Source organism: Glycine max, chromosome 20 (assembly GCF_000004515.6).
Source record: "Glycine max cultivar Williams 82 chromosome 20, Glycine_max_v4.0, whole genome shotgun sequence".
NCBI lineage: Eukaryota > Viridiplantae > Streptophyta > Magnoliopsida > Fabales > Fabaceae > Glycine > Glycine max.
In genome coordinates this window covers 36,555,971-36,567,468 of record NC_038256.2, presented here as the reverse complement: position 1 = coordinate 36,567,468, position 11,498 = coordinate 36,555,971, and the positions used below count along the sequence as shown (strand labels likewise).

Here is an 11,498-nt window from a genome sequence, read left to right as displayed (position 1 = left end):
AATTCATTCTCTTATTGGCTGATGTCAACTTCTAGGGGAGGCGTTTGCTTTTTTCTTCTTTTATACTAAGCACTATTATGTCTATAGCTGGCCAATTCTTTAAGTCCTACCCTCAGTAATAATGAGTTTATGATGTCAAGCTAGTACTCCACCTAGTGAAATCCTCACAGATAATTTAAAATCTTCCAATGCTATCTAATCTTCTTACACAGTAGTTGAAAAACAATAAATTTTACTATTTTATGTTCACTTTTGCATTTAACAACATTGCTGATTCCAAAAACCCTCAAAATTGCCTGACACAAACTAAACATACTTTTGTCTACTCTACCCGATCGATCAGAACTAGGGCGTTTCCTTTCTCAGATGGGACAACAAAAAGTTAGTTCCGCAGCAAACACCAAAATCTCTTTGATAAGTCAGCTGAAACTCAAGGTTCACTTATTTGTCTCTCAGAGTTCCAAGTCCTGCTTTGTTAACATCGTCTATTGTTAAACTATAAAAAAGTTTTATAACCCATTTTTCTCTTCCAACCTCTCTCCTTCTAAGGTGCTGTTCCACTTTGTAAGGAACAAAATGAGAACAATGGCTGCAACTTTCTCATATCCAGCCTCTACCTACTTTGTAAGGTGTTGTTCCATGAGAGAAAACCATGACCAGGTTAACCACCAAATGAACAGCAGCATCAGAACTAATGGGAGTTTTAGGTCCCCGGTTAAAGTTGAGTCACTAAGCCAAACAGCTTCAACCATCACCACTCTTGGTCAAGCTGTTACAATTGGTGAAAATGGTCTGCGCCAAAACATCCCAACAAAGAAGCAATTGGTTGATCCTCATCGACAAGGGCTCATCATTGAAGGTGGAGTTGGTTATAGACAGACTGTTGTCATTAGGTCCTATGAAGTTGGAGCTGATAAAACAGCCACACTTGAGAGCATCCTCAATCTTCTTCAGGTGATTATAATCATTTAACCAAAGTTTTACTTCACAAAAAGCACAAGGGCTTCATTGTTTTGTTGCTAAATGCAATCTTATGTGCAGGAAACAGCATTAAACCATGTTTGGATGTCTGGACTGCTCAGTGATGGGTTTGGAGCAACACATGGAATGGTGAGGAACAATCTCATTTGGGTTGTCTCAAGAATGCAAGTTCTGATTGATTACTATCCCATCTGGTAAAGTCCATTTCCATCATGATTATTTCAACGAGGACATTAATGAATATGAACATTTGTACCCTTAAAAATAATTTTCTTTTTTTGTTGGAATACACAAATCAAATTTAAAAAACTCAACTTGCTTGATACAATTCTTGTCATAATTGTTGTACTATTTATTGATGGTTTTCCTAGAAATTTTCTCCATATGCAAGAACTTTTGTCCTGTACTCTTTTGGCAGCAGAAAGCTACAAAAATCTACCTCTTCTAATAGAGTTACATGTTGACAAAGACATGCATAGAATTTCACTAAAATATTCCGTATTTAGATCCATCATGGGCCATAGCCATCCCAAACACAATAAACAAAGTAAGTAATAAGCACATTATCATAGTCAGAATAAGTTGTGATGGGCATAATCGTAGCAAATTTTCTGAAGACTTGTAACAATTTTAAGGAAATGAAATTTTAGTTTCACTAGCATATAGTTAAATCATCATGGCATGACAAAACCATAATAACTAGAAAGAATTTAACTTGTGTCAGGGGAGAGGTGGTTGAAATTGACACATGGGTTGGAGCATCAGGCAAGAATGGAATGCGGCGGGATTGGCTGATAAGAAGCCAAGCCACAGGCCACATTTTTGCACGTGCAACAAGGTATGTACTATATACATGTATTGCACAGTCTTTCCAACAATTTTCAAATTTTCCACTGTGCTGAATGTAATAAGCCATAAAACAGCACGTGGGTAATGATGAACCGCAAAACAAGACGTCTCTCCAAAATGCCAGAAGAGGTGAGAGCAGAGGTTTCACCTTGGTTTATTGAGAAGCAAGCAATAAAGGAAGATGTTCAAGAAAAAATAGTCAAATTAGACAAAGAGGCAAAATACATGAATTCTGACTTGAAGGTATATATATGCCTTTACTTTATATGTCAGTGTAAAAATGTGTAATCAATCAGAAATCATAATAAATATGACTTGTAAGATAGTTGTTTTAAAAATACAAAAACTTCACTATTTATCATATATAATAATTTGTGACTGAATGATAGTATAAAAAACTCTTACATTGTCAATGCATATACTATTTACTCTTTACTCTATGTATTACAGTTAAATTACTGCTGACTCTGCCACAGCACAAAGAATGTACACAATTATTGACTTTGTGCCCCTCTCCACTTTGCAGCCCAAGAGAAGTGATTTGGACATGAACCAACATGTTAATAATGTGAAGTATGTAAGATGGATGCTAGAGGTAAATTGCAAGAATTTATCTACTCAATACTCATTAGGGTCATCATGAATGTCATTGTTAACTCTCAAATTCTATTGTTGATTGCTTCTACAGACCATCCCAGACCAAATTCTAGAGGAGCACCAATTATCTGGTATCACACTAGAGTACAGAAGGGAATGTGGAAGCTCAGATATAGTTCAATCACTGTGTGAACCTGAGGAGGATGAAATACTTCATGGTGTGGTAGAACCAGATTACTGCACAAATCTTCTCAATGGGTTATCATCAGATATTATAAATGGTAGTGGAGTCCTAACTTGCCTTGAGAAGAGGCCATTAAGGTATACACACCTTCTACAAACCAAAGGAGAGAAACAAAACGACGAAATTGTCAGAGGAAGGACTACATGGAAGAGGAAGATTTCTACAATGCCATTTTCCACTTAGACCTAGTAAGATTCATATGTGGACTGGGAAGGAACAAATGTTAGCATATTCTCTGGTGTACCACACAAGAAATTCTTGGTCTAAACGAAAACGATATGATGGGAAAAAGACAACCAGGAAGCGTTTGGAGAAAAAACTATACACGTAACAATTCCAATGAAAGTGTAAGTTATGAATATGCTTCTTATTTAATTTATGAAATCAATATAAAATGTGATTATTTAGTTGTAGTAAATTGTATCTATGGGGGCAAACTATATTATGATTTAATTTAAAATGAAAAATGTTTTCCAACATATTGAAGTAAAAGTGAATTTTAATAAAGTAATGTAAGAGCACCTCCTCCATCATAGGTTGCTCTTGAAAAAGCAAAAGTAGGAGAGCGAGATGAAAAGTAAACGTGAAAACAATGAAGAGCAACCCCACATGAACATGTCAAAGCACCCGATGTTGCAGTAAGGTGTTTTTTTTGCACTTTTTTAATAGGTCCCATGGTATCTTTTTATTAATTATTCAAGTGTATATTGTCTTTTATTTTATCTAAATTACGCAACGAACACCCCATTTTTGGGTGCATGGAGTGGGAAGAGTGATAGGAAAAAAAAAAGGAAAAAGAGAAGAAATAACATGTGACAAATTATTGAATGGGAAAGGAAGACTGGAAAGACACAGATGGGAAGACAATAAGGTAAAAAAATGAAAAAGAAAATAAGTATATTTATATTTATTCTTTGTTTATTCACTATTGTTTCTTGACGATAAGAAAAAAAGAAAATTGTTTTTTACTTTATAAAAAAAACTTGTGATAAAGAAACGATTTTTGTAATAAAATAATAAATAGCAAGCACGTACTTAGTCAAAAGCAGCACTACATGTACGCAATTATTACATACGCCATAACACACTAGAAAATATCTTCTGGCCTAAACCATGTGGAAGATCAACTGAAAATTAATCTCACTTGAATAATGTGGTGATGTCTTGAAGAAATGTATTCAATTATGCATTATTGCATCAGTATATTTACCGACTTTTAAAACTATTTTCATTAAGTAGTAAACAAATGTGTCATTTGCAGTCATTTTTATATTATATAGATCAAATTACAGCAATATTCTATGAAATTTCATGTAATTACATAAGTATTTTATGTTTTTTTTAATCATTACTTTCATCTCTCTTGTAGGGGATGTTAGTGTAAGATTTAAAAGAGTGTTAGTATAATATTTTCAAATATATAAAGAAGTGTTCGTGTAATATTTTAAAACTTAAAGAGATTAGTATAGGAAAATTAAAAAAAAAAGTGAAATTATGTGTAATTACACAAAATCTCAAGGGGTATTGCTATGATTTATTCTATCATATATTATAAAATCTGAAACTTTTAGTAATACCGCAAATGTTTGTCTATTAATCAAGCATCAGTTTGTAGTTATGTAAATAGATAAAACTCGATATCCTAAACATAATTAATGCTAATGTCAATCTCCAATGCAGTATGAACAATTTAAAACTTGACAAGCAAGGCAGCAACATTATAATATAACATTTGGACACAGTTTATGAAGCAAAAGCATTCTTCACTCAAAATTTCCTTGAAATGGCTGGATACACGTTTCAAAATGATTCATTCCGATGGAGGCGAAGAAATTGGGCAATTTACCAATGGTGAAAACCTATTCAGAACAGAAGCAGGCCTCATAAATAATAATAATAAGTACACCTCTCTACCAGCTGGAACTATAAATTTGCCGCCCAAAGAAACTGTGATCTGTTCCACTATACTAAGCTAGGAGAAATTAATATTCATTTACAATTAATTATGAGGTTGATGTATTTACACCATGTGTATGGCTATGGATTGGTACCCATAAAAATGAGGAAGGAATCAATCAAAGAATAATGCAGCATTGCAACTGCTGCAATTGTGAAATTATCGTCTCTTTTTGTTCCCTAAAGTGCGATGGAGTTGCCAAGACCACAAAAGCAAAAATGTAAAAATGGTCACTCCAACACCTGACCAGAATATTACCAGCCATATAGGCATTGATTTTGGATACAAGCCTGTGGAAACACAACCACCATGAATGTAATCAGTGAATTATACAATGATTAATGCATACTAACTTCAAAATATGACACAATAATTAATTAAGAGAACTACCGTGTCCAAACTTAATGCAAATCAGAAGTTCCACAATGCAAATGGCAAGAGAGAGCCAACAATATGCTCCGACCTTTTTCACTGGCTTTCTGAAAAATTCACAACGAATATATGACAGGAAAAAATGTCAAAATCTTAGTAGGATATTTCCAATGTCATTCATCAACATTAAACACACTATGCAAAACAGAAAAATATGACTTCTTTTGGGTAGGGGTGGGAGGGAAACAAGAGAGATGCAGAAGACTGTACCTGTCTTGAAGGTATGAGTTGTACTCACGAATTGTTGGAATCGCAAGTAGCCACCACAAAATCAACCTATATATAACAACCGAATTTCGAGGAGGTATCCAGAGACAAAACTTCAAAAAGAATGTGTTGAGCTCTACTGTCAAAAATACAATGCAAAGACTAAGAACTTGAATGAAACGCCAAGGACCAAGCAATGGATGCCACTCGTCTTTGTCCCACTGAGCTGGTGTGAATTGGCCTAATGTTCGTTTCACCTGATGTCGACGAACGATAAAAAAGATCACTCGATTCACATTAAGTCCACTTAGCAATCAATAAACTAACACTAAGAATTAACTAACATACTCAGATAGTCAAAATCATTTTTTCTCATGGTGAACTGACAGTACTAGTTATTATTACAACATTAAAAAATCAGAATTTTAGTAAAAACATCCATCAGAACAAGTATTGGCAATTGGCTATTGCTCAAGCAGGCATAGAAAAAAGTACTTAAAGTTAGAGCAATTTCAATAAGAATCAAAGATTCAAGAATAATGAAATAACTGATGATAGAAAAACAATCAAAATCTTAAAAACATACTTTTCCTATTATATTAGGCTGCTGGCTTAGACCAACCCATTTGTATGTTTTCCCATCAAAATATCTAACAGTATGCATTCCTGCCCAAATTCCTGCATAATAAACCAAGTAAAAGATGTTACAATCGGCTGCCACAATTTCAAATCCAAAAGAGCATTAATTTCAGCAATAGTGCAAACTCAAAAAAACACTACATTTTCTTTAATAAAATAATCAAATGATCATGAATAGTAAAAACACTAAAGTTCACATGATGATTTATAAGAAATTCAATGCAATATTTTATTATATACCAGCGAAATTATGAATTATGATACTAAAAGAACCACTAAAAGCTATTAAAAAAAACACTAAAGTTCACATGATGTACCCAAAGTTTTTCTAGGGTGAAAAAATTAATTTAGATGCAAACCAATCTAAACTTGTAAAAATAATAAACTAAGTAGACTTTTATAGCCTTGAATATCATCTAAGACACAAAGTTAGAAAAATAAAGCTCACAAAATTCAATTAAATCCTTGAACTATCAATTTAGAATAAAGATTAAAAGGAATCTGAATAAATTCCATGAAGGTTTAAGAAAATGTAGTCAAAACCATTCATATACGCAATAATTTAACAATTCTTATCCAAGATTGTGCATACATACACATTTTCATATACCTTTAAACTTGAAACAGAAAAATTCACAGATGGAAGAATCCTACAAGCTTTCAACATTTAAGGGGCTGGCAATGTTTTCAAAATCAGTACGTATTTTGTTGACAAGCTATTACAGATTAAATGAATGACTATAGATGCAATCTGTGGTTGTAGTGATACGATAAATAAGCTCATGCTTTAACTAAACCACATGCAATCCTTGCAACTTGCCAAAAGTCAAATAAAATTGGACCAAAACTCTTACCAAACCAATTGCAGATCAAAATGTCAAGAATAATACTGTCCCACCAGCACTCATTGAAATTTGGCAACATGTGACGAAAAGTATACTGAAGATTACAACACAGATGTTATGTAAGCAATTCAAACGATATAGATATATCAAAAGAAAAACAAGCTTTATGGATGCACTAACCCATAACCACACCTATGTGAAAAAATCGGAGTGTATTAATCAGATAAGGGCTTACCTCCACCAACTCAAAACCAATTGATAACACCCAAAGAAGGGGCTGATTACGAATCAATATTGCCTTCCCCCACCATCCAATAACATGAGCTAAAACAAATTCATCAAAAAGTGTCTCCTGAAAGATGAAGCATAATATATCAGCCCCATGTTATATCCAAATATGATAAAGCGAAGAACAAAATAATTTTAGGAGAGAATAAGCAAAAACATAGGTTGTGAAAGAAATCATACATAAACATTCTTAAACCTGCTTGCAGGGTTTTCAGGCAGATATATACGACAGTCAGCGCCATAAGATCTCTCTGGAAGTTCTGCCAAGATCAAACATAGTAATTACCAAAAATGTTTTCAAATCTCAAATACAATGCAGATACATAATCAATTAATTCCATTTCCAGCCAATTCAAAGCTAATAAAAAAGAATCAGATTGAATTACCAACACCAAGATCAGGATGAAGAAACTTCATAAACTGTCGAGCGTCATCACGCTTCTGTAGGGACAAAAATTGAGAATACATGTTAGTACACTTTCGTTCACTTGCTGGAGACAGAGCAACAAATGACTAAGATTATGCAACAGAAGACAATGACAAAGTTAGAGGAAGCTAACAGATGCAAATCTAAAAAGTAAGCAAGAATCTAGAGCAAAAATACACTACAAAAATGCAAAGTTTAAGCTTGACAAAATTACTTAAACTTTACACACAAAGAATAGATAAATTGAGACATGGAAACCAACCTGAAAAAGCAAAAATGTGAGGGCAACTAGGTATACAACAGCCATGCCATGAACCAAGCGCCAAATTGCAGGATGTGGCCTAATAAGAACCCTGAATGAAAACATGAAAAAAAAATATATTCAGGTAATATTCTCAAGAGAAAATTTACTATAACTTCAGCTGAACTAAAAACTCAACTAATATTATTACTCTTCCAACATCATATACTATACTAATATTCTTTCAGATTCATAAACTTAGCAGAACAATTTTAAGCAGGATTATATTAAAATTTGTATGGGATGAGCTTCCATCAAACAAAATTAAACACCTTGGGTTTCCAGTTATCTTTATACAGTTCCATACCCCTTCCACACACATTCTCTATAACCCCAAGCTTGAAAAGAATCATCATCTTCCAGTAAATTTTCTTCTCTGTAAGTAAACTAGCCGCAGCCATCCAACCTTAAATGATATCATTGGTTATCCCAAATAATTTTGGCCTATTTATAATGTTCTCAAACAGTGATGTATGAGTGTTTGGAGCGGTTGGATTATTCTCTTAACATAAGCTCTTAACCTAAAAATGAAATAAATTATTATTCTCTTGACGTAAATTCTTAACTTAAGAAAAATGAAATAAATTAACTGATGAAGTCTGGAATTAAAATCTTAAACCCCATCTCTCAAACCTGAAACTAAAAGATCAGATACTCAATCCCCTCTAATATATAGGCACGAAAATAATCCAATCATGCAGAAAGTCACAGAAACTAAGGAAGACCTATACTTGGGTCTAAATCTAAACTCAACAAATATACCAGACAACTAAATTTAATATAATAAAAGGACAAAAGAAACAAGACTAATATATACATCCAAAAACAATAAGTAAATGGAAAATACCATACTAAGCAAAATAAATTCATTCTGATTACTCACGTAGAAGGAGCTTGCAGCAGGCAATAAGCAAGAAAAACAGCAATCATTGCCCATACACCCCTACAGAGAAACAGCTGTGTAGGCATTTAGCAAATTGTACAAAGCAAAATGAGCAGTAAGTAAATTAGAAATACCAAACCTTTTAACAGAAGTAACTAGATCCCCAGATGCATCTCTTTCTGGATCAAGTGCTCCACTTGCCCAACTGGTATATACAATGATATGAAAAAATTAAGTAGGGGGGAGAGAAAATTAATTTTATTGAAGAACAAATTTCCAAGTAGATAAAAATACACCACTTGTTGACGTTAATTTATCCAGCTAAACACTCACATAAGAAAGCAAGCGCCAATAAGTAACAATGTGATGGTGCGAGGCTTGTATGCCCATGCAGTCCATGGATCATGTTCATCATCATTATTTGACAAATGGGAATGACCATTTTCTTTAATAATATCATTTCTCTTTACTCTAACATGACCGTTGGACTCCATACTCGGTGTTCCAGAGAAGCTACTCTCTAACTACAATCAAAATCAAAGAAATAAGATCATTTACAGGTGACAAATGGCCCGAGAGTTTTATGCACCTCAAAAGACCACTCCAGGAAAGCACACAATACAACAAATAGTCACAAAAAATTAATCCACTGAATCCAGATTAAATCCATCAGACAAAACAATAAGAAACAGTATCATATATAAAAAGCACACCAAAAAATTTATTTTCCTTAATTGAATATAACACATGGAGTATTAACCAGACTGCTGCTAATTATCCGTTTGTAATTGCATTTCAGTGACATGACATATCATGAACACTTCAACGACATGAGAAATATATTAAGCAAAGAACAAGAATAAAAAGAGTCCACATATATGATTGTATGACGGTAAAAATTCCACTCATGCATAATAAACACAAACTGTAAGAGAACTAAACAAGACAACTCCATGTAAAAAACATACAAGTATACAACCAGAAGACCTTTCAAAAAACCAAAATCACAAGATATAATTTCTCTATTGCAATGGACCGAGGGTTAATATTAATTATCCTTATCCTTAAGAGAGTATTAAGTACATAACCAGCATGTAAAACAAAATGATACAAACAAAAGTAACTTCTGCATAACAAGACCATATTAGGGTTCAAAATTAAAGACCAAACTGAACACACTAACGCAAATCCACTGAATTTACAACAAACCCCAAATTTGTAATCCAAAGCAGTATCTGGTACACAATTCAATGTATGTATTTTTTTGTGTGTGTGAAAAAACACTGATTGACAGCCCAACAGTCCATCACAAATTCTACAGTATAAATAGCACTCACCAATATTTTGAACACAGTACTAGCCATCAGCATCTTAACACATAAGACACCACATGCACATCACAAAGAATCAAACTGAGTAATTAACGGATCCCCATCAAGAGCGAACTACACAAACCGTTACAGCAAAACACGCATTGCATCATAAACCGCAGAAAACAAACATTCCAATTCTCAATCCAACCAAAATTACCAAAGTCGGCTACATCAGCTCGATGGATCTAAATCTGGCAGAAGAACCAAAACCCATTACGCCAGCGCATAATTCAGCCCCGTATCGATGCATGTAACAGCGAAACCAATCGAACACCGAACGGCTTGGGCCGAAAAAAAACTTTTTAAGGAAAAAAAAATCGAAAATTGAAGGAACCCAAAACGGAAAGGGAAGAATAAAGAGAAGGAAAAAAAAACAAAAAAAAAAAAAAGCAAGGCACACTGAATATATTATATATGTCAGGAGAGGTAGTAGATTCGAAGCACAATCTCAAAAGAATGCACAACAGAGTGCGCGTGTGAGTGAGTGTGTGTGATGATAGATATTATGCGGATATGATATGATTCGTAATAACGAAAAAGAGGTTATACAGAGAGAGCGAAAAAGCAGGTTATAATAAAGGCTTTTGTTTGCAAAGAGAGAGAGAGAGACTTACGTAGAGAGAGAAAGTTGGGAAGGTGAGTGAGGCAGACAAAGGACCCCTGGCCGTACGATTGGAGAAACGAGAAGATCGCAGCCGTCGGATCAGAGTAATGAATGATGAATGGAATCAGAGGAAGAAGAAGATAAGTGTGTGTGCTGCTATTGTCTGCTATGTTTAATGAATGAATATTTATAGAGATGGTTTTATGCTGAAGGGGAAAGAAGGGGCAAAATGGAGATATTGTAAGTGGGTGAGTGAAAGTGTGGTGGCTGTTGCTGTGTTTGTGTGTTTTGAGCAGAGTCTGCAACAGCGGCGAAAAGGCGAAGGGTGATGATGAGCCAAAATTAAAAAGAGAGAGAGAGAGAGAGAGAGTACGACGGTCAAAGATAGATTTGAAGATGTTTTAGATACGCACGATGACGATGATCATGAATCATGAACCAAAAGTTCTAAATACTGCTTCTCACTATAATGCCCCTCTTGCTTCTCGTTAATTGCCATTTTGCCCCTCTCTGCCTTCATTGCCAAATTACCCTCCTGCCCTCGCTTTTTTTTCTTTTCCTTTTTTTAAAGTAAGTGTTTCGATATATGCTATAATGTCATTCAATAAAGGGTTAACGCGGTTTTTAAGGTTTCATAGCATTTATTGGTGGAGAGATGATTTATTTAATAAAATAACTGGTATTGGATTCACTCACTCTTAAAAGATTAATTTCTGACCCAACATTATCAAAAAAAAAATATATACTTCTCAATGCTCAAATTATCACTTTGGTTTATAAAATTAAAAAAATATATTTAAAATTATAATTTATCACTCGTGTTGGTCTAAAGTTACAAGTAATACTTAACTGATTAATTAAATTTTTAATC

General features: G+C 33.9%; 2 protein-coding genes across 4 annotated transcripts; one reads left to right on the top strand and one right to left on the bottom strand.

Annotated features, from left to right (window-relative positions):
- Window positions 1-207: 207 nt before the first annotated feature.
- LOC100799204 (palmitoyl-acyl carrier protein thioesterase, chloroplastic) lies at window positions 208-3,220 on the top strand. The gene is made up of 6 exons (XM_003555217.5): window positions 208-954; window positions 1,042-1,175; window positions 1,706-1,819; window positions 1,905-2,073; window positions 2,357-2,425; window positions 2,519-3,220. The coding sequence occupies exons 1-6, from the start codon at window positions 577-579 to the stop codon at window positions 2,852-2,854; spliced, it is 1,200 nt and encodes a 399-aa protein (XP_003555265.2). The 5' UTR covers window positions 208-576; the 3' UTR covers window positions 2,855-3,220.
- Window positions 3,221-4,417: 1,197 nt separating this feature from the next.
- LOC100787048 (CDP-diacylglycerol--serine O-phosphatidyltransferase 1) lies at window positions 4,418-11,057 on the bottom strand. Of its 3 annotated transcripts, XM_041013258.1 has the most exons (14): window positions 10,638-11,047; window positions 10,181-10,321; window positions 8,984-9,174; window positions 8,790-8,855; window positions 8,651-8,710; window positions 7,729-7,819; window positions 7,426-7,480; window positions 7,220-7,299; window positions 6,987-7,103; window positions 6,761-6,845; window positions 5,854-5,945; window positions 5,271-5,524; window positions 5,019-5,107; window positions 4,418-4,918 (listed from the first exon to the last, which is right to left on the bottom strand). In XM_041013258.1, the coding sequence occupies exons 3-14, from the start codon at window positions 9,142-9,144 to the stop codon at window positions 4,788-4,790; spliced, it is 1,281 nt and encodes a 426-aa protein (XP_040869192.1). In that variant the 5' UTR covers window positions 9,145-9,174; window positions 10,181-10,321; window positions 10,638-11,047; the 3' UTR covers window positions 4,418-4,787. The 3 variants fall into 3 exon arrangements, with proteins under 3 accessions (XP_040869192.1, XP_003555928.1, XP_006605945.1); XM_003555880.5 differs by lacking the exon at window positions 10,181-10,321 and having other exon boundaries at window positions 10,638-11,057; XM_006605882.4 differs by lacking the exons at window positions 8,984-9,174; window positions 10,181-10,321; window positions 10,638-11,047 and having other exon boundaries at window positions 8,651-8,724.
- Window positions 11,058-11,498: the final 441 nt, after the last annotated feature.

Bases quoted from the DNA above. Each gene is read 5' to 3' on its own strand.
- LOC100799204 (XM_003555217.5), top strand. From the start codon at position 577: ATGAGAACAATGGCTGCAACTTTCTCATATCCAGCCTCTACCTACTTT. The intron at 1,176-1,705 runs GTAAAGTCCATT...AACTTGTGTCAG, and splicing joins ATTGATTACTATCCCATCTG to GGGAGAGGTGGTTGAAATTG. The intron at 1,820-1,904 runs GTATGTACTATA...GCCATAAAACAG, and splicing joins ATTTTTGCACGTGCAACAAG to CACGTGGGTAATGATGAACC.
- LOC100787048 (XM_003555880.5), bottom strand. From the start codon at position 9,144: ATGGAGTCCAACGGTCATGTTAGAGTAAAGAGAAATGATATTATTAAA. The intron at 8,711-8,789 runs GTTTGGTATTTC...GTTTCTCTGTAG, and splicing joins CTAGTTACTTCTGTTAAAAG to GGGTGTATGGGCAATGATTG. The intron at 7,104-7,219 runs GTATGATTTCTT...TTCATCTTTCAG, and splicing joins GCAGGTTTAAGAATGTTTAT to GAGACACTTTTTGATGAATT.